The 25,013-nt window shown below is 37.8% G+C and overlaps 1 protein-coding gene across 6 annotated transcripts in view; it reads right to left on the bottom strand.

Moving 5' to 3' along the window:
- The window catches only part of ASAP2 (ArfGAP with SH3 domain, ankyrin repeat and PH domain 2), an 87,709-nt gene that overhangs the window by 38,952 nt on the left and 23,744 nt on the right, over positions 1 to 25,013 (bottom strand). For all 6 annotated transcript variants that reach the window (XM_033056343.2, XM_033056341.2, XM_033056340.2 and 3 more), the window contains exons 4-8: positions 16,360 to 16,434; positions 14,742 to 14,791; positions 3,699 to 3,828; positions 1,508 to 1,593; positions 63 to 138 (exon numbers count right to left, since the gene is read on the bottom strand). In XM_033056343.2, coding sequence (XP_032912234.1) covers positions 63 to 138; positions 1,508 to 1,593; positions 3,699 to 3,828; positions 14,742 to 14,791; positions 16,360 to 16,434 — 417 coding nt within the window. The remainder of the gene's footprint in view (positions 1 to 62; positions 139 to 1,507; positions 1,594 to 3,698; positions 3,829 to 14,741; positions 14,792 to 16,359; positions 16,435 to 25,013) is intronic.

Here is a 25,013-nt window from a genome sequence, read left to right as displayed (position 1 = left end):
TAATCATGCCTCTACTGTAAAAAACTGAATTTAAAACACAAACAGTAAAGGTTTTTACTCACTGTATAAAGATCTGTTGAGAGCATCTCAATTGAAGGTTTGAGACTTTCAACTGCTTTTAACCCATCCTGAAAGAAACTTAGAAAGAAATGCAAAAAGCAAGCTGTTATGAAACTTTACTTTGTATTTTCTGTTTAAAAAGTTGCCAAAGTAAGACATGCATATTATTATCCAAGTCATAAACTTAACAGTTTTATTACCAAAACAGTAAACATTTTTGAATCCATCTTTGACTGATCCACCTCTTTATTTCCATCATAGCTTATTCTAACATGCAAAATCCCCAATTAGATTCAGAATTGTCACAATCCATTGCCACAAAAATTTTCCTCATTCTCACCTCAAATACAAGTTCTCATCACGCTTTGTGAAGGCCCAGAATAACTAAGACTCATTTGCAGAAAAGCAAAAGTTCTGGTAGAGATAGAATAATAGTGATTTCTTGAAGCCACGTAATTTTATGTCTGATGCAATCTATTTACTAAAGGAAAGCTCCCTTGTTTCCCAAGCATTAATTATGGTCTATATGCAAGCTGCATACGCTACGTCTTTCTGTAGTTACATGCATTTAATACTGGCAGAGTAATGCTATCTATGCCAAGTATTCCAGTTTTTTAAAAAAATAGTTTGAGATTTAAAGAATAAAATTTAAGAAATCACAGTTACATGCATATTTGACTAAATATTGCTGCTACATAAATATTTGCAACATAAAATATTTTCACTCTGGGAAGCAGTCATGAAAGTGACAACAACACTGCATTTGCACAAAATTTTATTAAACAGACAGAACAGATTAATGACACTACAAATGAAACTGATTTTAAAAGCAGTTTTTTAAGGAAGAAATACATAGATGCAGACTGGTAATTTAAGATAAAAACTCGAGAGATTTCAACAGGTTAGCAGTGGCTCTTTCAAGTTTGTAGTTGTTACTTCACTGCTACATGACAGATTTGTAACAATATCATAACAAAATCACACAATTCTAATGAGAACTATGTATTTTACTACTGGGTTCTCCTCCAATAAACTAGGAAAAGAATGCCTCTTTCAATTTAGTTTTATTCTACTGCTTATGCAACTTATTTTTCTTGAGCACAGAATTAATTTAGATCATTGTTAGATACACTCAGAAAAGTCCATCAAAACTAATGGACCACTAAGTAATAGCTTAGACTAAAAGCCCTGCTTCAAGTGTAGTTTATAAATATGGCAAATTATTGTTCAGTATTCCTTTGGAACTTACCATTACATTCAATGTAACAAGCTCAACCTCATTACATGTTTCAGAATATAGCAACAAAAGCAATCTTTCAAAAGACATCAGCAAGAACAGCTGAATCTTAAGATTTTGAAAATTCTAGAAAAGTATTATGATGATGTCAAAAGCTGAAAACAAAACATTGCTCCAGTTAGTATAGAGATAAAGAAAAGTAAAACATACTTGCACTGAGCATGAAAATACTTGATTAAATTCTGAAGCAAGTCCACTCCTTTTTTAATCTTGATTTCATTGACTTTCAGCAGGTACTGTTAAAACAGTAATTCACAAGACAAATTACTTATTACTGCTACAGGGTAATTTTTTAAAAAACACTTCATTTTCAGTTATATTTCAACAAGTTTTAACGGTTGTAGATTTACAAAACTTAAAAGGAAATGCAGCAAAAAAGTGGCTTCAAGAGTTAAATCACACAAAAAGAATTCTTGTTACTGCTGACTTTTGATATCCTGTGAGGATATTTTATTATGATCTGTTCAAATTGTTAGAATATTCTTTGGGGTTTCCAAGGAAAGACTCTGTTAAAGCAAGCATGAAAGGGTTTGTGGAGAACATTTAGGAACCCATTCTTACATGTAGCAGTACATTTTAAAATGTATCTCACTAGTTGTTAAATTCATTGCTAAACAGACGTCATTAAGGCAGAAAACAGTTTGCTAAAAAAAAAAAGTGAGGGATTCTTTCAACAAATTTTAAAGTCTGCGTGTTGATTTTATAGTTTCCTTTATCAAATCCTTATATGTGAAAATTACAACAAATTACAGATTAACAAGAGATTTTTCAAAGAATCTACTGTCAAGTGCAAATGTAGTGTTATTACTGTCCTTTTGCATAAGGCACAAAGTCCACATTAAGTGGTAGCTCCTCCCCTCAATATCACAGCATAAAATGTCAGCCATACAAGCAGAAGTATGATTGATCAAATATCAGAGTGCTCAACTGTCCATTAAATGTCAACAAATTTTAACTGCAACTTAGCCAGTGACCTCCAAGCGAAGGAGTGAATGTCTTCTTAATGATGCTCTAATGCATCTGGGCTTCCCCTTCTCACAGTACACCCTAAATGTTTTAAATCAACTGAAGTAAAGCAGCATCCGAGTGCCAACTTCCAATGTTGCAGCTTCTTATGCTGGTTCAGGTGAACAAATGATGAGCCTAAATGTAGACATGTGCACTGGATAGTATTTAGTTACAACAATCACCTCTCCTTCTCCTGTTAATTTAAATGAAGCTCTAGGCGTTTGGTATTCAGTTCACTTTCATAATTTATAGAGAACTAGTCTGTACTTATGATAAAACTTCAATAGGTCACCCTTCTGACCTACTATCAAAACAAAACCAAAGTCCTCTTTCCCGACTATTCATGAGGTAACCAAGTATAAACTTATTTTCCACAAAATCAAAAGAAATACAGGATACACTTCAGCTATTCCACATTTGAGGTAGTTTGACCAATTTCACTGACTTCACCCTGCATTATCACTACAACTTTCTTAATTGTGACACAGCAAGAGAGAAGCATCTGTTCCTAGTTGTTTCTTAGGAAGGATACAGATGGGCAATTAGCTGACAACATCCATATGTTTATTTGTTACGCAAATCCCTTTATTAGTTCTGAACATTTTAGTCTGATTCTGTATAGGAATGTGAAGTTCTTCTCTTATGTATGAGTCCATGTAGTTACTAAAAGTAATATTCAGGACAACTGCAGTTATGCTATGCTGGCGTATGAGTCAAATTAGTTATCATCATCACAGGAAAGGCAGTAGAAACATGCTTGGTGTATTTTTGGGCTAATGTGTACTAAAAAAGAACACAGCAACTTGAATTCCCAACCATAGAACCAGACATAGCCTTAAATGAATCGAACCAAAAATATTCACATTAGGTTTAACATACTGCAAAATCACAGAGATTTTGAAGTAGAAACATTCTGAAACAACTTGAAAGACAACTGGATTCCATCCCTAGCACTTTTTTCCTGCACCAACCCAACAGTGTGCTAGACTAGAGCCTTTCCTCGTAATAACTCAACAGCTGTCAGCACAGGGAACAATTCAGAGAATGATCATGGGCTCAAAATAATTTACAGTGAAGTAGTAGTGTAAAGACTTATTTATTACAATCTCTTAGTGTTTTATTTGCATTAATTTACCTGTTTAGAGAAATTAGAAAATATCTAAATTCTCTGCAAAGTTTGCCCCCCAGGATAATAAAAAACTGTGTTTTCACAAATGGAGTCAATAAATAAATTATCATTTCCCTTTAATATCATAACTACTCTTAAACAATTGCTTTCAAAATCTTCATAAAAACAGCAGCAGAACAGTAATAGTTTCACACTGAATCTTACCTCACACATCTGTAACTGGAAGAACCTTCTTTCTTTCTCCATCTCTTCTGCAATTTCAGCTCCACTTATTTCTGTACGAATCATCCCATGCAGTTTAGCGTGCTCTTTTTTCTCCTTCTCTATTTTTGTACTATAAGGCAAAAAGAATCAGTCAATGAAGTGAGAAATCCACAGCCTCTCAGGAAATCAGATTATTCACAAATTCTCCTGACAGACATGGAACCACACTCCTGTAGCTTTGCATATTACTTATTTCCAGATGACATTTCATTTGAAATTTGGCAATGACTAAAGATCAGCAATGACATATAGTAGCTGAAATCTAATTAATCAACAGTTAAAGTAATGTTCTGACAGATATTCCAAAAGAAGACAGTCAATGAGAAGAACATACTAAGTTCTTGCTCCAAAGAAAGAAGATACAGGAAAAAATAATGAGTTTTAATTGAAAACATAGGGGGAATGTTTAATCCCAACAGAGCAAACACTGGCTAACAAAGTTCAATTATGTCACCAGATTTATTGAGTCTTGCCTGTCATCAAGTCATCTTCTATATATACAGGGTTTCCTAAGCCAAAATCACAGTTGCTGTCTTTACTTGCTGCTGAGCCAGTTGGCACTGGGAATGCCGACCAGCTGGCTGTGTTGCAGACTTCAAAGTCTGCTAGACCAGCTGTCCTAATTCCCTAAAAGTTTCCATGAACATTTTCCAAGAGCTCTGAATAAAACAGGTTCTCCTGCAGAATATAAATGAATAACCAATGCCTGGCATATTCCCATAAACTCACTTCTGCATTTGTTAAAGCTGTTCTCCTCATTATTCCTAAATGCAGTAGCATAATTTGACAACCCAGTTAGACAAGTCTAATATAAAAAAATTATATATATTAGGGAAAGAAAATACACGAGAGTGTTTAGTTTTTGAAGACTTTTAGTTTGCCACTCACACTGTTTAGAACCTCAAAATTCTGAAAAGAGTTTCCTGAGGAAATGCTATACTTCTTTTGAACAAGAGGAAGCATTACACAGGAATACAGGAAGGAGATCAGAGGAACAAATAACACACACAACTGTCCTACCTCCTCTTGGGTAGTCAAGTGTCTCTTAGCTCTCTCCCTGAAAAGATGACATGTCTCAAGTACTCTCTTAACCTGATGTCAACATTACCCTTACAGCTTATGGGAAAATGTCTAGAAGGTCTAAAGACATCCAGTCGACACAATATTGTGTACTTACACTTCTCAAAAATGAAGACCTGCCTCCTATTACACCTCAAGCAGCAAGGGAAAACAAGAATTAATTCCATTAATGCTTCCATTCAACATTCCCACTGGGAAGCATTTTGAGCAGCAATTCAAAAAGCCCCACTGTGCTCTCAGCATGGGCAGAGCCAGTCCTGTTCAGTATTCCAGCAGCCAGCACATCCAGCCAGCACTGTGCTCCTCACATCCCGCCAGAAGCAGACGTTTGGAAGGAAGCTCCTCTCCTTTGAAATAAATATTCTGAAAACCCCCATTCGCCTGAATTAAAACTCAATTCCAGAATGTTCTGATGTCATGAAGAGTAAGTCAGCACTCTTACCCAATTACACTATATTGAAACCACAGAAAACAAGAGTCCAGACACAAGAATTTACTGGACAATCCCAAACAAGAAAAAGAAACCACTACAAAAACAATTCACAGAAAATTATTAATATGCAGCTCCTTTCTAGCACACACTCTAGAGGAGTTTACATTACATCATACTTGATAATTCTAAACCAGTCAAACCTCAGAGGAAAGATCCAGGATATTTCAGTTCTCTCAATTTCCAAATTAACCTCACAGCTCCTGAGACCAAAGAAGTCAGTAACGTGTCCAGGTGTGAGAAGGCTAATAACTACCAATTACTATTGTATAGTATTTTCATTTTTTACAGAGAACAATACTCAAGAAAATGAAACCATCTCCAAGATCTTAGAAGTTTATTAGCATGTCATAAGGTATCTCTCTATGTTTGTTAAACCAAAAGACACTGAACACTGCCCAAAGAGTCAAACATTATGCACAATATCACAGTATACATTGTATTCCTCCTAAAGAAAGCCAGATTTTGGTGAAAGAGTGCTTTCCACTCTTTAAAGGATAAATCATACTCCACAGGCAAAAAAAACCCAGTTAAAGCAAGATGAAGATATACTGACCTCTATCAAGCAATTCAGAGAAAGATATCCTTGAAGCCATTTGGTGGAGCTTCAGGCTACCTTTTTGCAAAAACTCCAAAAGATACTTTACCAAAAACCCCAAATAATCTCTCAGTGACAAGTACCAGAGATACATGCCTGGTACATTTCCTCATTATTTATTCTTTTAATATCTAACTACATCTTCATGTTTGTAATTCAGAATTTACCCTGTTGTTTTGCTGCAATAATATGCTACCTCCTATCTGACTGATACTACAGAGCACTTAGTTTCTAGGGAAACAAAGAAACCCCTCACATCCATTTTGCAGGCAAATCTTCTGAGTGCTAAAGGCTGTCTGAGTGTCCAATCCAAATGCAAGGATCAACTCAGCTTCAAGTGTCAGTCTATTGTGACATTAACCAAATCCTCTTGGCAAAGACAGTCCTGTAACACTACACTATGGGATTTCCAAATGTTGCAGGGCATTCTGGCTTTCCAGGTAGATCAATTAACCCAAATTAATAAGAAAATTGCGAAAACTCTAAAAAATACCCTAGAAACAATAAGAAAGCAGCAAATGTTTTGTAATGCTGTTATTCTTGGAACTCATGCAGCACATATCACATATACAGATTTTGCTGACTAAGATTAAAATGTGAGCACTCATCAGTCCATATACAACACAGCTGCACATAACTAATGTACAGTGAGCTCAGATGTGTGTAACAGACAAGCAAAGCTGAAAGACAGAGTAAAGAATTACAACAGTAAAGTCAAAGAGATACAAAGTGAATGGTCTCACCCATTCAGTTTCCAATATAAGACTATTTTTACCACTTCAATTTGAAAAGCAACCACCTTTCAGTATAAATTACAATTTTGATTTCAAATAAATCAATTTTGTCATAGATTGTGGTATAAATAAGCACGAAAGACTTGTATTTATTTTCTGCCAGTCAATAAGGGTAAACAATCAGAGCACCCTGTGTATGTGCAGCAGTAATGAACTGGTTGCCTGGAAAGCAACTTTGTCATTCTTCCTCTCCTGCTCCATAGAGCAGCAAGCCAGGCTGAATCTGGGTACGTCCATGAGAAGGTGCACAGACTGAGAACAGCACCTAGAAGGAGCATACTTGAATTGGTAGCACTCTGGAAAAAAGAAGTGCTTCTGAAGGCTACTTTGTTTTACAAAATATTACTAGACATTTTCATTCCAATAATCCTTTCTTTGTCTAGTCTTCCTTTTCAGCCTGACTCTCCAGGCTTCAGCCCTTCAGCTTTTTGGTGAAAGAGCCTCCACTTTATATCACCCTACAGCCTGCCAATGCTTACAGTAAAGCACATCACTCCTATCACTCAAACCCTCAATGAAAAGTCATCTTTTCCTTTTGGAAATGCTGGAAAGGTTTTCCCTTATATATTTCCTGCTCTGAATGATAAAGGGAAGAGGGCAGACGGAGCAAAATGTGCCCAGATATTTTCATCATTTCATCCATAACATCTGCAGATTCATTCAAAGATTTTTCCATTTAATTTGTAGGCAATCTCTTTCAAAATAAAAATACTTAATAAGAAATCTTAAACTTGAAGCAGTATATTGTGGATGTGTTTACCTGACACTGTTTCCCAGAGGATTCTCCTAGAGAAACTGGCTGCTCATGGCTGAAACAGGTGCACTGTTCACTGGGCAAAAAAACTGCCTGGAGAGTCAGGCCCAGAGGATGCTGGTGAATGGAATTACTCCAGTTGGTGACTGGTCACTAGTGGTATTCCCCAGACTTGGTGTTGGGGCCAGTCCTGGTTAATATCTCTATGAATCACCTGGAAAAGCGGACTGAGTGCACTCCCAGTAAGTCTTCAGATGACACTAAGCTTGGGGGGGATGTGGATCTGCTGGAGGGCAGGAAGATTCTGCTGAGGCATCTGGACAGGTTGGATCAACAGGGAAAGGCCAATGGTATGAAGTTCAGTAAGGCCACGTGTCAGCTCCGGCACTTGGATCGCAACAACCCCAGGCAGCACTACAGGCTGGGGACAGAGTGGATGGATAGCTGCCCATCAGAAAAGAGCCTGGAGGTCCTGGTCAGAAGCCAGCTGAACACAAGCCAGCATGTGCCCAGGTGGCCAAGAAGGCCAACGGCATTCTGGCCTGTATCAGTAAAAGCGTGGTTAACAGGACCATCGCAGTGATCATCCCCCTATACTCTGCACCAGTGAGGCCACACCTGGAGGGCTGTGTCCCTCAAAGACAGCGAGGTGCTGGAGCAAATCTAGAAAAGAGTAACAGAACTGGTGAAGGGTTTGGAGCAAAGTCTGATGAGAAGTGGCTGAGGGAGCTGGGATTCTTTAGGTTGTTGAAAATGAGGCTTGGGGTGACCTTTTCACTCTTTACAACTACCTGAAAGGAGGTTTTAGCAGTGGATTTTCAGTTTCTTCTCATAGGTAACAAGCAATAGGACAAAAAGAAATTGCCTTAAGCTACACCTGTGGAAAATTTTATTAGATACTAGAAAACAAATTCTTCTGGAAAAGGTTTTCAAGCACTGAAACAGGCTGTCCAAGGGAGTGGTGGAGTCGCTATCCCTGCAGGTATTTAGGTGTGTAGATGTAACACTTAGGGACATGCTTTAGATGTGGACTTGACAGCCTTAGATTTATGGTTTAACTTTATCATCTTAAAGGTATTTTCAAGCTTAAATTATTGTATTATTTTATGATTCTATATTTAAGCAACCTTGTTTAGCACTTTCATTCTATATCACTATTTACAAGCTGTGACCTCTACTTTGCCTTATGTACTTGCATTGAAAAAGAAGCACGGCAGAAATACCTAGGAGCTATGAATATCAATGGTCTACTGAGTCAAGTTAGAGCTCTGAAGAAGTAAATTGAGAAATGCATGCAGAATTTTCAGATAAAATTCTTTCATATTATGTAAAACTTGAGTTTACGAAATTGGAAATAGCATCACTTAAATAGTTGTGCAGACATCTTAACAGATGACTGTATTTGACCTTGTTAATTTTTCCATTGACTTCAAATAGTTCAGAAACAAATCAATGATAGTTATTTCTAGATATGAGCATTTGTGTTTCTTCACAGTAATGTATTGTTAATGCCTGAATCTTAAAATGCATAAGCACATTCAAGCAACTTGTTCTCTTCACTCAGTTGTGCACGAGACATCATGCCCGGTTTTTAAAAGGAGAATGGCAAAGGAGGAGAGGTAATCAGCCTTCCCAGAAACAGCTCATTAGTTTCCATTAAACCTTTACATTTTATAGCATTAACACAGTACTTGTTAAAGAAGAATTGTCATGATAATAGGCATTTACAGGTCCCAAAATAAGGCAACTTTATTTTTAAAAATTACGTTTTTTTTTCTTTTCAGGAAAATCAGGTTTATTTCCAGAATACAGATGTATCCAGTTAAAAAAAAAAAAAAAAAAAAGTGAATACTATGCTTCAGTAAGTTTATATTTTTCTTTCCTGTGTAAAATTGATACAAAGTCTTTACCTTGGAATCTACCACAACAGGACCGATCAAACTGAAGCATGTGGGTGATATCTGGCTCAGCGCCTTGCTGAATCCGATCTGTCTGCTGGGAGAATGAGCAGTTTTTATGATGTGTACTCCTTCCCCATATGGTCCTCTGGCTTGCCTGCCATTAGTGTTTAAGTACACAGGGGAAAGCCACTGCCTCGTAACAAAAAGAGCCCAGTCTGAAACGGCTCTCCCGAAGGACACAGAACAGTCCTGCTGTGCTGCTGTGGTGGCCAGCAGCATCTCCCAGCTCTTACGTGGGAAACAACAATTCTAACTGAGGTCTCATGAGAAATGCACTGCTTTAAAGCTTTAAAAACATTTAAAAATCTTTATAGCTTCAGCTGAGTCATGTTAATGATTGATGGTGAGAAAAGATAAATTATTCATGAATGTTACCTGAGGACAGTCTCAATTTTTGACTGAGGTGGGTTTGCATGAAGCTATAGGTTACTTGCTCCTCTTACTACCTTACTCAAGAGCAGCCCCAGGGTACAGAGAAATAGGGATCCAGCTTCCCTAAGGTACTTCAGCTAAGGTGATCCTAAGGGAAATAGTCTGAGAACTTAGGTGGCTACAGGGCAAAGCAGGTGCATAGTAATCAACAATGATGAATAGTGATCGAAGAGCATCAGAATGGATCTTAACATCTCTCTCCCAAACAAGAACTAGATACATAGGAAATTAAAAATGCATTTAACTACATACAGAGGTTGAAGCAGCAACTCAAAGAATGTTGGAAATAAAGCAAAGCAGATGCCATTTTTAAATTCACTTTCTTTCTTTTCAAATAGGTCACATTTGGGTATATTTGCACCCAAGAGGTCATCACAAAGGTGCAAGTAAGAGAGGTGAGATAGTGTGACAAGCTTACAAATTTTCCTTATAAGGACAACAATCAATATGAAAACTGTCACTTCCCAACAGACTACAAAAATACCACTTCATTTTCTGGTATGTAGCTTCACAGGTCTGTACTTGTGATTAGGAAATGCAGAAGAACAACATGATGTTAAGCATATGATACAGAGGCATGTGCAAAAAAAGACCAGTCTAGCAGCCTTGAATAGTTTGTTAGCCCAAAGGAAAAAGTAAAAGAAAGAAAGAAAGAAAGAAAGAAAAAAAAAACCAGGAAGAATTTTTAAAATAGTTATTCACATATTTGAAGATATATCACTGGAAAAGACAGCTCACTAAGCATACATCTAGAACTGGTCTTAGGCACAATCCAAACAAGGCACTATCAAAAGTAACAGATTGAAGAAGACTGAGCAAACCTCTGGCTATTGGCACTTACATTCCCCATTCTACTCTGGCATTACAAGCTGTAGGTGAGACTGAGGTTACCTCTCCTGGTTCCTTTATACTTTTTATTAAGCAGAAAGCATGAAGACACCACAACAAAACCCCCAAAATCTGCAATTAAGAATACTTGAGGTGAATCTGCATCCACCCACTGCTACAGATGACCAAAACACACAGCTATAAGGAAGTTTAGATCCATTTTGGACAGCCACAGAATGAAAAGAGTTATTTTCTTAAGAAACCTCAGCAGAATATATAATAGCAACCCAGAAAAACCTCACTGTTTTTCTATGTCCAAAAATTAGTATGAGAAAAAAGATGACCTGAACAGATACAAGCTCAAATTAATATTGTCATCCTAAATCAAAAATCACAGAATCACTAGGTTGGAAGAGATCTTCAAGATCATCGAATACAACCCATGCCCTCACACCTCAACTAAACCATGGTACCAAGTCCCACATCCAGTCTTTTTCTAAACACATCCAGGGATGGTGACTCCACCATCTCTATCACTCTTTCCGTGAAAAAGTCTTTTCTAATATCCAACCTATATTTCCCTTGGTGCAGCTTGAGACTGTGTCCTCTCGTTCTGTTGGTTGCTGCCTGGAGAAAGAGACCAACCCCTATGTGACTGCAGCCACCTTTCAGGGAGTTGTAGAGGGTGATAAGGTCACTCCTGAGTCTCCTTTTCTCCAGGTTGAACAAGCCCAGCTCCCTCAGCCGTTCCTCACAGGGTTTGTGTTCCAAGCCTCTCCCCAGCCTCATTGCCTCCTCTGGACACGCTCAAGCATCTCAACGTCCTCCCTGAACTGAGGGGCCAGAACTGGACACAGCACTCAAGGTGTGGCCCCACCAGTGCTGAGTACAGGGGAAGAATGACCTCCCTGCTCCTGCTGGCCACACTATTCCTGATCCAGGCCAGGAGCCATTGGCCTTCTTGGCCACCAGGGCACACTGCTGGTTCATGTTCAGTCAGCTGTCAAAGAGTATCCCCAGGTCCCTTTCTGCTGGGCACTGTCCAGCCACTCCATCTCCATCCTATAACAATGCAGGGGGGTATTGTGACCAAAATGCAGGACTTCGAACTTATTAATCTTCATCTTACTGGACTCTGCCCATCCATCCATCCAATCATTCCAAGTCTATCTGAAGAGCCTTCCTCCCTTCCAGCAGATCGACACAAGCTCCCAGCTTAGTGATGTCTGCAAATTTACTAATGAAAGACTCAATACCATCATCCATATCACCAATAAAAATATTGAACAGGACTGGCCCCAGCACAGACCCCTGGGAGACACCACTGGTGACTGATCCCCAGCGGTTCACCACCACTCTGGACTTGGCCATCCAGCCAGTTCTTAACCCAGTGAGGAGTGCTCCTGTCCATGCCATGGGCTGTCAGCTTTTCCAGGAGTGTGCTGTGGGACACAGTGTCAAAGGCCTTGCTGAAGTCAAGAGAGACAATAACCACTGCCTTTCCCACATCCAGCAGGTGGGCTGCCTGGTCATAAAAGGAGATCAGGCTGGTCAAACACGACCTACCCCTCCCAAACCCATGCTGGCTAGGTCTGATCGCATCATTAAACTTCTGGCTAGATCACATCATTAAAATTCCCATCTCTGGTTTTTAAAGACAAATGCTACATAATGGTAACTCATAACATCTATCATTTATCTGGGAACTGATCTTATGCACAACAGGTCTGACAAATCCCACAGTCCTACTGCAGGGGCATGGGTCTCACAGAAGTTCCAAGACTGAATTTAACTCAACAAAACCATGGAAATCTCCTGTGCTCCTTGGTATAAGCACAGCTTGCACTGAAAAACAACACTCTCTGATTGTCAACCTTATGCAATAAAAGAATTTCTGTTGTTACAGAACAGCCTGCAATAAAAGAGAAGCCCATCGTTTCAAATAATTTTCTTGTACACAGAATTCCCAGGCTCCCCATCCTGAGCCTCAAGCAGATGATCCTTTGGTCTTGATCAAAGTCAAGGACTCCAACAGGTTGGACTAAGAGCTTAAAACTTCGAAATATTGAAGTGGAGCTTTCATCTAACCACTTAAAAAATAAAGCACTCAGTAATTGAACCAGCCCACTATTTAGAAATGCCAAAAAAAAAAAATTCACGGATCTAAAAGAATTTCCTGATGAATATATGCTACCTTCAACTTTTGCATGTTGAATAACCTGGAACACAAATGGTTTAGAAATGAACATTGTCAAGGAGGTCTGCTTCATTTGTTAAAAAATTCTTGCAGAAAGTAGAGATAACTGCAAGTGGAAAAAGGAAACCTGTTTCAGATCAAAACCCAAGTGTCTTACTTGAAAGCAAAGTCATAAAACAGGTTTTCTAAAGGATTGCCAGTTGAAAGAAAAAGAAAAAAATCTCATCATACAAGCAGCAATAGATTCAATCCCACAGACAGAAAACACATTGTCAGCATCATTTCAGGTCCTAAATGACATAGCACACAGAACAACATTTCCAACATGTCCATAACCTCAAATGAAAATGACATAGCACACAGAACAACATTTCCAATATGTCCATAACCTCAAATGAAAATTCCCAAATATACAAATACATTTTCTAAAGGGATTTCTTACTTCTCAAGTACTTAAATAACAACTGATAATATTTCTAGTATATCTGACTCTGAAATTCCAGTTCTGAGAAAACTGATGATCAACTACAAATCTTTACATCACTTCAACACACTCATCCTAGTGAATATTAGATCAGAAACCCTAAAAGCCCTAGAGGTCTTGGTCCAGTATGTCCCAGTTGCTGTATGTCCCAGCAGTGCACAAATTTATTTTAAATTCTGCACATAAACTTCATGGGATATCAGTATGGATAGTCACACACAAGTAAACAAGCTTTCAGATCCAGCAATCCAGAAGTGCTAGGCAACAGTAGACTAAATTATAGGACTATTCTTTAAGGTCTGTCCTCAGAGATCAACTACTGCCATAGACAATGATTAGAAATCTTTATTACTTCAACAGTCAATAACTGATACGGCACCAAATGAGACTGCTCACCGGTGTCAGGAACATAAAACACTGGAGCCATCACAATCCTCTGTGGATTTAGAGTGTCAGACCAGAGGTTTATCTCAGTATTTCAGAATGCCTTCTTATGAAAATCCAGCTAAAGCTAGGCTGTTTCAAAACCCAAATGCCACACAGGTCTTCCTCACAATTTGATGCTAGAAACAATAACTAGACCATTCTCATTGTTATTCACAAAAGGAATAATGAAATTTGGCTAACTGGTTGCTTTTGTGGGTAAATTAGCTACAGGAATAATTTCTGAAGACTTGAGACAGACTAAGTAAGTGGGTACCAGAGAATCATTATAACTGTGCGCAATTAAAAAAGTACATAAATGGTGCTAGATTTTCAGCCAGTCTAGTTGGCTGTGGATTTCTAAATTATTTATATTAAATAGTGTCATCATGTGTGATTCTTCTGGACCTGTATCATCAGAGATGGTCTGACAGCATTATTTCAGAAGAACAAACATACTGGATATGTGACACAAAACTGATAATCCAGGCAATACTGTAATGTAGAATAAAACTCACTACAAAATTCTACTTCAGAGACTGTCAGCTGTACTGATACAATTGACCTGGCAAACCCTGGAAACAACTGCCCCTGATGTAGGGCACTGAACCACTTAAGACTTACTAGGAACCAGAATAAATTGTGTTTGATATTAGGTATTGAGCTCTGTTGACTCATTATTTAGCTAGATATAAAATTCCACTTTTTATAAACTTACTTTACAGCTGTTTATACAGTGTATCTGGTAACTTCAAACAAATGGCTTATGTTAAGGTGGGTTAAATCCACAACATAGGACAGAACTTAAAAGCCTCAGATAGGTGTACATCCACTTCTAGTACATGGTGTACCTGCTGAGAGCTTCCAGCCTCAGCATTAAGTAATAGTCTCTACAGATTTCAGTTAATTTCCTTCTTAAATAAAAGTTTAAAAGATACATACACTTTTGTTTCATAGTCCTTCCAAGCTTTATCAAAGGGTTTTTTCAGGTCCTGTCAAGAAAAGAGAAAAAACAACCACCAGCTTTTTACATGAAAAATAATGTGGCTTTAAAAATGAAGACATGCCTTGGCCATTTGCAGTGCCTACTAGAATAAAGAACTTCACTCTTTCTTGAACCTAAGGGTTCTGCAAAAGCAATCTTGCACATAGAAAAACCAATCTGGCAAAGAGAATTAATACGCTCATGTTTTTAAAAGGATCTCTAGGATGCTTTTTACTATGATTTTTACAGCTCCATTTTACTCCTTAAAAGGTGTAACAACCTGTTATCCCAAGACCACACTACACAATTAATCAAAGTAACTACTTTCTCATCATTCTGTCTGTGGCTCTACTGGAGAGAAGACCCAGTCCTGAGGCTGTGGTATAGCCTTGGCTAAGAACTTAATTCAACACACTAAAGTTTAAAAAAAATCAATTTTCCACTGACTTAATGGGAACAGTATAGACTTCTATGCTTATGCTTATATGCTTTATAGTATATGCTTATGGCTCAGCATAACTAATTCCATGAGAATTCTGAATTAGTTATATTCCAAATTCCTTTCTCTTCTTTCCTCTAAATAAGGTAATTTGAATAAAACTATCTTAACAAGTTATTTCACTGATGTCTAAAACTGTGACAGCTGAAATTTTGATGAAGTTGAAGAGAACAGACAGTACAAAAAAAATGTTAACTGTCAGATACTGGAAAAACTTTGCAACTAGAGATTAGGAACTACTTCTTACATGTTAGTTATTGAGACAATTAGTAAATTAACTGAAGTCACATTTGATTATAGTCTCCAGGCAGTGGGGAAACTATTGTAATAAATGTATTTATTCTGACACAGGGAACACAAGTGAAATGTGGTAAGCAAACAACACAAAGATAATAAATCTATCTTACTAAATAATCTATTTATCCTCCAGTAACCATTTTTAGTCCATGTAGATATTTTTTTCCTTCCTTCAATGTCCTAGAACAATAGCTGCCAGTCGCTTCCTGTTTGCTCACAATTAAACAAAGCATAAGCCAAGTAAGTGCACTCGCCATAGGCTCTGAAATTTATCATAAACATACCATCATTTGAGTCCTAAGATGCTGTTATTTCAAATAGGAAATGTCCTTGGGCCATAAACAGATAGATTCCAGTTTCTTTAAGAAAAATCCTATGCTCATACAGTCCAATGTGTGTTTCTTAATAGTTCCAGGCAAGTTAAGAATGCTAAATGCTAGAATGCTAATAATCCCTTAAAATATAGTACTACCCTTTACTCAGCTAAATAAATACACCTCTTTCTCTCCTTACCTTCTCTATCTCAGGTCTGCCTTTAAAGCTTCTCAAATGTTCTTTTGTATACACAGTCCAGAACATGAGGTATGTGAATCCACAAACAGAAGGGATGACTTGATCCCAAAAAAAACCCCAAAAAACAAAGCCCTCAAAGACTTGTTTATTGAGCTAATACATTACTTGAATATCGTACACCTCCCAACATGTAAGATCAATACACTTGCTAAATATACCTACTGTACAAACAACAATCCTATATATAAATAGCAGCAAAGACATACCCCTTTTACTCCTTTCAGGTCTCCCTTCAGCAAACTGTCCAATGGAAAAGTGATTATGTTGTTCATATTCTGAATCTGTAACAAGAAAATTACATCAAATCAGTTAATATATTTAGACACAACACAAACTGTCTTAATACACACATTTCAGAAAGTTTCACAAGGAAATCTCACATATTATTTTCCTGTCTCTGCCTTATGGAGATGTTTATCAGCACAGCCAGTAATCAAAGATGAAAGCAACACGAGTTAATTAAACTCACTTTGGAAACACTATAACCCAAGCCAGCAGGAAACCTCCAGAATTACTGCTGATTATAAATATCTCAACAGTGCCTCCAAAATAAGAGCACTAATTTTTGCATTGCCTTATTTCTCCATTTAAATTATATAAAAACAATCATACAATTTTTTAGCACTGATAATTCTGAGTTCATGAGCATATTTTATATTAACCTTGTTTACTTTCCAGCCTCCTAAGACCTATTACATTAAGCATATCTGCTACTCTCCCAATACATGGCATCTTACTCTGACAGAAGTTATAAAGACAAGAATGCTGGCCTGTAAAAGAGCCACCATTCCAATATTTTCCATTTGTTTTTAAAAAGCAATACATCTGCCTTATTTATCTCATACAAACTTTAAAATAAGAATTTTAGGAGGTCTTTAGTATGTAAGTAACTCAAGATAAAATAAGTACTTCAAGAAGATTAAAATTATTTCAGATTAAGAAAGTGGTAAAATAACCATGGTTTTTGTTAAGTATTTGTATGATAATATTTTAATAAGTAAAAAGAACAAAGAAAGATTGTATAGGAACAAAGTAGCTAGGAAAAGACTGTATATCAACTCCGTCATGATTCAGGGAAAACATTCAAGATATGGACCATAATGGCTAGGCAGAGAGTTTAAACTGTAACTTATTCAAAGGATTGGTTGCTCTGAGGAGCAAAACCCAAAATACTTTAGAATAATACAGTGAGAGAAAAAAAAAACCAGAATAACTTTTGCAGCAGTGTAGTGAAAATTGCCCTTAGATGAGTTGCTCTTTTTCTTTGGTATTTTATGCTGTTCTTTTAAAATGCTATTTTTTTCAAGAAGGTCTGAAATCCCTAGATGAAGATGGATTTCAAACGTTTCAAAGTACAGAAAGAATTTTGCATCATGTAGGAACAAATGCTTTTATTTCTTCAGGAATAATGTCAGGGACATCAAAATCATCTTTAGCATAACCCTTCCAGAGAAAGAAATACTGAATTTCAAGAAAAACATTTTTCCAGTTATGGATGTTTCAATCTCCCCAGAATTGTGAAATACAAAATATTATCACCCTGTAGTTATTTGGTGGCTTCACTAGAACAGACACCCTGATACATAACAGCTGTTGTTAAAATAAACAAGCAAAGCCCTGCTGTCCCCACCTTTCCTCCTCAAAGAAAGTACCTTACTGCATTTGCTTGAAATTTCAGCCACCAGTTAAAGTGGGCCTTCATCAGTTTTAAAGATTGCACAAATTGTCTCTGCATGGGAAAGCTAAAGAAATATAGAAAATCTGGTCTTTTACACTTTTAACACAAATCACATTTCCCCTCCTCCACCCTACCTTTTCTCTTCCCCAACAAGCTGCAGGACCCAACCATGGCCCTTCAGAATCAACAAGTTAAATTTCAGCTCTCTGTTGGAGCTGGTTTTATAAAGTACTTCCTGTAAAAACTGAATAAGCAACATGTACACACGCTTAGTTGGCAGTGCTGGAAACCATCCATCTCCTAAGCCCTCAGCTTTACTACCACATGCACATATCAGCACAACCATTCCCAAAGGTAATAAAATTTTATGTCAGAGACATAGAAGTGCAAAGGTTTAAACTGCACAACACCTACGTAAAAAAACCCCAAAACTTCTAGAAGCTGCAAGTGCACACCCATAATGGTTATTCAGGTGGAGAAGAGGTCTCTTTCAAGATACCATCCCATGCAAAGTTTTCTACTTTGTTATTCTATTTTATGGGTATGATGTAGTCAAATGTCTAACTTAAGGATCAATAGTTTCATAATCCCTAATTATTCTTCAAATTCAGTAGACAGGAATAAAGAACAAAGCATTTCTCAACAGAAGACTCAAGACAACTGATTTTTCTTTAAGTGAGTAAAAAAAAAAAAGTCCAAAGTATTATCTCAAACACACTCATGTGTAAACATCCATCAGACTCCAAAATAATTATGGATATTTGCTAGAATTTCACTCCATGAGGCCTGGAGTCCAAAGCAACTTTAAAAAAACACAACCCAAAACCAGGAGAATAACTCTACATTCTTTAAAAAATTTAGAGAATGTTTGCCCATTCAAATTAATTCCTTCTGTGTGCTATCACCTGCACATTACTATCAGTCCATTGTATTCCCTATGCTCCTATTCTATTTGTAACAAAAGTAAGCATACATAATGCATGAAATTGTCATTATTAACCTAGTTAGATGAATCATACTCCCTCATATTTATAAGTCAGCAAGCAATACACAGATGAAAGATCTTACACGTTTTTCCCCTCTTTCTTGAGAAGCATAAGTTGAACCATCTAAAAATATAGACCCATTTTTGGCATGCAGAGAAGCACTAATATGTTGCAGCTCCTACCCTGTGTACAGACTACAAGGAGCTAGAACATATGCAATGACCTCTACATTTTGACTACTTTATGTTTTAAAATATGCTTTAAAAAAATATACAAAGGTGCAAGAAAGCTTCACAGAAATTGAAGTCATCCCATCTCAGAGAAACACTAGCAAATACCATGTTCAAAAAAAAAAAAAAAAGGAAAAAAATAGTCGACCTCGTTTCCACTTCCAACATTGCTGCTTTGGCACTTGCAGTTTTCCTCTGACAGTTTCCAACAAGATGACAGGGTAAAAAATTAAAACTTCCTAAGTTGGAGAAGGCTCAGAGAAGAAGAAATGGCAGGGGAGAGAACATATAAACAAAACACATAGCTGCCAGAAGTGCTGGTAGAGGCAACAAGTAAGCCAGCATTTGTAAAGGGGAAAGATGTTCAAGTGGTTTAAGGGCCTATGACTAAACATTTAAATTTGCTGTTTGCCAACTTTCCTGATTACTTTAAAGTAAAGCTCTTTTCCATAAGAGCTTTGGATACTGGTGCCCACAGTACTTCTGTAGGTTTTGTTTGCCAAATCCAAGCAAAAAGGAAAAAACCCTTTTCAATATACTTCAGAAGTTACAGTAATTTCACGACTACAAGGCACACCCTTTTGACTAAAATTTTTGCCCAAACCCAGAAGTGCACCTTACAGTCCAGTGAGCCTTATATATGGGCAAAAGTTCGGAAATTTGCCAACACGGAAGTGTGAGCCGCAAGCTGCGGGGGGAGCCGGTAGGGCCACGGGAGCCAGGTGGAGGCGAGTCCAGGGGCCCGCGGCACCGCGGCTGCTGGGTGCAGGGGGGCCTGGGAGCCCGCGACTGCCAGGTGCACGGGGGCCCGCGGCATCATGGTTGCTGGGTAAAGGCAAGCCCAGGAGCTGGTGGAGCCACGGCTGCTGGGTACAGGTGAGCCCGGGTAGAGGTGGAGCCGTGGCTCCTGGGTGCAGGGGGCCGACAGAGCCAGGGGTCCTGGATACAGGCAAGCCCGGGGGCTGGCAGAGCCGTGGCTGCTGGGTGCAGGGGGCTGGCGGAGCCACAGGGCCTGGATACAGGCGAGCCCAGGTGGAGGCAGAGCCGTGGCTCCTGGGTACAGGTGGGCCTGGGGCCCTGTGGCTGCCGGGTACAGGCGGGCCTGTGGCGCCCCTCCTACCGGGTACAGGCAGGCCCGGGGGCCCATGGCTGCTGGGTTGAGGTGGGGCCTCGGCCAGCAACCGCGAGGGAGGAGCTGGGGGCAGATCCTCACTGCAAAAAAAAAAGTGCGCCTTATATAAGGCACAAAGTTGCGAAATTTGCTGACTCCCAGAAGTGCGCCTTATGGTCGTGAAATTACTGCAAATACTTTTCTTAACAGAACTTAAAACTTTTTCAGTTTAAACCAAAACTCCAGTAGTTGTGCAGTATACGTCCCCTATTGCCATTATTAAACTTTAGATGCAAACCCTGTACTTGGTGGTGGCCTTCTCAACCATCAATGAGGTTGAGTGTATCCAGGTGATGGCAGTACTGCCTGCTAACAAATCATTGTTTAAGTTTTCTTTTTTCAATGGGAAGTGCTATTGGATTTAATAGTTTCCAATAATTTTCCTAGTGACATGAGCATTAGTAGGACAAGGCAAATCAACACAGCAGGGAGAAAGTGGAAATCTGAAAATCCACCACAGATGAAACACTGTCTGAACTTTAAGGTTTAGCATCTACCCCCAAGACTTCAGGAAAATGGTGTAACGAAGACTGGTGGCACAAACTTTCATCTTTGCACTGTGCCTTCTCCTCACACACAAGGACATAATGCTGCCTTTCCTCTGTCCTCATCCCCTTTCCCCTGCAGCACAGGTGTGGCTGAACTCACCACCAATTATGCCACAGGGAAAATGACTTCAGCAGAACAGGAGCTGAGCACCACTAAGTGTCCACATGAAGCTGCTGGCACAACTGCCTAGAAAAATGCCTTCACACAAGATACCAAGTGTTGCCACCATGGACTACTTAGAGTCAGCCCCATTATTAACACCAATATGCAAACTAAAAACTGGGAACTTCTCTATTAGGAAGATTTACTGGGAAATCTGAAAAGCATAAAATGAAGAGCTGCAAAAGCAAAGGAAGGAAGAGACTTGTGGTTATTCTAGCCCTTCTTCCACACCAGTGAATTCCAGAGTGCACATTTTCTAACCTAGGCTGAAAGACCTAAGCTTCTATCACTTTCTCTAGGACACTTCACCTAATATTTTCAGAGTGAAATCCCATTTACAACAATTTATTATTTTTCTACTCCACAATCAGAATTATCTGTGAAGCAAACCCTAAATTTAAAATTCTTCTAAACTTTCTTCATAAACCTACCTATTGAAGCCCTAATCACGTTTTATTACTGTCCTCTGAATTGCCTCCAGTTGGATCAATAGCCTTTGGCAAAAAAAATAAAGTTTCGATTCCAGGTGGAACTGAACCCATGCTGCCAAGGAGGAGTTATTACATCTTGGTTTATATCTCTACAAGCATAAATCAAACAGTACTCTTTATTTTTTAACTCTCACTGTTAGCCAAGTTTTCCCCAAGCATACTGGTGAAAAACAGAAAGCTCATAACTTAAATCATTAAGCTCCATATATAACACTCCAATCTCAAATACAGATACCTGTAGAGTTTTTTCAGTGAGTCCTTCTAAACAAAAATATGTTTGTGAAGTTTCAGGCATTAAACATTGTTTTTTAAAACCTTGGTCTAAACAAAGAAAATTCTGGGCATAAACTTTTCAAATTCATTATATAATACAGAAAAGATAATTCGTTCAGTTTTGCTGTTACCTTTTACCGTTAAGCAAATTTTCTTTTTTCTTAAATTTAAAAAAGTAAGTAAAGAAAGAGCATATGGTCAGAAAAATATCACTGCTGTTCTTCCATTTTTTCTGACTAAAAGTCCAAGGCTTATTAACAGAAATAGAATCTCTTACTCCCAGCTATCTTCCACAGTGTGGAAATATCAGATCCACTCCACTCAAGCCAGCCTGTTTCATTAGTTTTAAATTTATATAAAGGAAAAAGAAAGAAAAAGAGTAAGTATAACAACAACAAATACAGAAAATGATATTTGTTAAACAGCTACTTCATTTTCACAGATCAAACCCCTTTTCAAGGAATGTTGACAAAGATGCGCAACTAGAGTTTACTTCTTCTCAGTGCAGTAATTTAGTAGGATTTTAAAATCCTATTAAAATATTTGAAGAGCAAACATATTGCAATGAGCCTTTCCTTGTCCTAACGTTTTTCATATTAAGACTCACACCTTTATCCCTTGGCACTATACTTAAAAAGACAGAGTAATTAACACCACAAGCAAGTGCCATACAGACCTAACCTACCCGGGAACTCCTACTCTAGTGGGTGGTCCAATTCTATTAGGAATTAGTAACAAGGTTGGCATCAACAAGTTATATTGTGCTTGCCACAAAATGTACTATGTTACCTCTGAAAATGGCCTCTAGTATTTTCAGACCTTTCACTTTCAAAAAGACAAGCTGATTACTCAATCTTCTAAAAAAACAGAAGTTGAAGAAAAATTTTTAAGTTGATATCAGAGCTTTGGCAAGAGAAAATAATTGCACAGTTTATACCACAAAGAGATCCAAATAATGCAAACTGGGGTAGAATGGCTAAAATGAGTGGTTACAAGGATCTCATATACAGTAAATACAAATCCATTCACTGAAGATGAATTATAAATCACTTCCAAAGCGAAGAAAAACTACAAAGGTTGGGGTGGGGTTTTCTTTTTGATTTTATGCAGTATTTGAAAGTGTATATATAAAAGTAGCATAGCAAATTTATAAAAACCTCAATAACTTGAATAGCATACAGGTTTTAGGATTAAAAACAAAAACACTTCAACTGTTATTGAAATACTTTAAAACACTGATGCCTTGAAAAGGCCATAAAAACTTCAAAGTCTTTTGGGAAACTTTTAAAATTATTGAGGAAAACAAGCACCTGAAACCCCAGTTAAAGGAGAACAACCTTATAATGCCTTTCCTCTGCCTAAACTAAGGACAAGTTTAAGGGAAATCTTTGTGCAGAAGCACTTCAGAGCTATAGCTCTAAATGACATCCAGGCCAAGAGCTGACAGTACACATCAGCCTCTAGAAACAAAAGTAAAATACATGACAAAGGAAAACTTGACAGTAGCCCTAAAGCTTTGCCAGTGTTAATAGCTTTAGCATCTGTTCCAGTCTGAACATGTCCTCTCACCTCTCTGCACATTCCCCATCCACTTTAGTTAAAATCTGTGGAAATTCAGCACCTTGTGAAACTCCAGAGATCGGTCTATTTAAAGAGCACCTTTCAGAATGTTTTTTCAACAGTAGCAGGTTGTATGGCCCTGGCTACATTTTGGATGAAAATACTCACAACCAAAACATGGGGAGTGCTACAAGGAAACACCAGAGGAGAGGCATGTTTTTAAGGTCGGTATGTTGAAAGGGTTCAGAGTCGGATACATCACCCCACTATGAGAATGCACATATGTCTATGACTTTAACAAAATACACCCCAAACTACTTCAAATTACTGTACAAAACTCTTTATACCAGTCAATATCCTTTAACCTTTTAGAAAATTAGACCTCAAACTGAATTTATGAACAGATTTTCAAAATGACCAGTTACTAAAAATTTATTCTAGTGGCATTAATCATTAACTTCTAATAGGCAAAGCTACACATAGCCATAATTTTTCATTATTCTAGATTTCTTTTTCATAAATATGGCATTTGCAAGCAGTAATGAAGTTCACATCTTTTTTCCCTATGTATTTCTTTCTGGAAACTATTTTCCTATCGAGACACCAAATTCAAGGACCATTACATTTCCTTTGCTATTCAGGAGAAAACAAAAACCTTCAAACCTCAACAATATGAGGCATATTAGGAAAAAGTAGAACTTTACAGAGATCTGCTCCTCACCAGTGTTAAAGAGAGAAGGTGGCTATGCTATTGCAATATTTTTTTTTAAATAACATTCATGTCTATGCAAAATTACTCTTGCCTTCAAAAATAGAGAAAATAAGAACTGTAAACTGAGAAAAACTATAGACTTAGCTACTCTCTTATGACATATGCTCTTCTTATACACCCAAACTGAAGTAAAAGTACATTGATGCTACTAAAAAAACCACTAGTACACAGAAAAAAACCCCCACGAATATTCCTTGGAGAAGACCCACAAAACACTTAGGTAGATAACAGGTAACAAAAACATGCATTACAACTTCCCATAGATACTTATTTTGGTGTTTTTCCTTTCCAAAGTGTGGAAGAAAAGTTATTCTTGTCAGAAACATTTTTCAGAGATAATTTTCTGGTTTTAAGAGAACAAATGGCTTAAGACTTTTGGTAAAAAAAGCAACACCTTCAGCCTTTTAGAAGTATTCTTGAAGAAATGTAATACATTAAAAGATTTTTCTGGGGAGGGGGTGTAGCTTTTAGCAAATTGATTTTTAAAATCACCTAAACATCACATCTCCCAGACCCATTTGTCTAATGAATTCATCATACTGCAATTAATAGATGACAGAGAGGGGATTTTAGTCAACAGAAGGTATCAATTAGAAGACCCATTCCATTTTCTTTTCCATAGGAGCTGCCTGCCTCTGCATATGAGGCTTGGGATAATTGACTCACACTGAATCAGGATGCCTCTTCTGATACAAAATCTCAGATAGTATTTGTACATCCAGAGAAGTTCAAATCAATATGACCAGTATGAAATACATTTCATTGTTGATAAATACATTTGTGGCTGTATTCATCAATATCATGATTAGGTAAAAAGAGAGGACAGCATCAGAGAGTGAATGGAACTGCCCTAAATCCCATCAGCTGGAAACATTCCCCAAAGAAGTGATTATGACCAGCTGGCTGCAAACTACAGACATTTGGTCTAGACTCACACAAGCATTTCATGTGTCTTCGTGCCACTGATTTCAGTAGACACAGACTTTTA

Source organism: Catharus ustulatus, chromosome 3, assembly GCF_009819885.2.
Source record: "Catharus ustulatus isolate bCatUst1 chromosome 3, bCatUst1.pri.v2, whole genome shotgun sequence".
NCBI classification, from domain to species: domain Eukaryota; kingdom Metazoa; phylum Chordata; class Aves; order Passeriformes; family Turdidae; genus Catharus; species Catharus ustulatus.
This window is presented reverse-complemented; position numbering and strand designations above follow the sequence as displayed.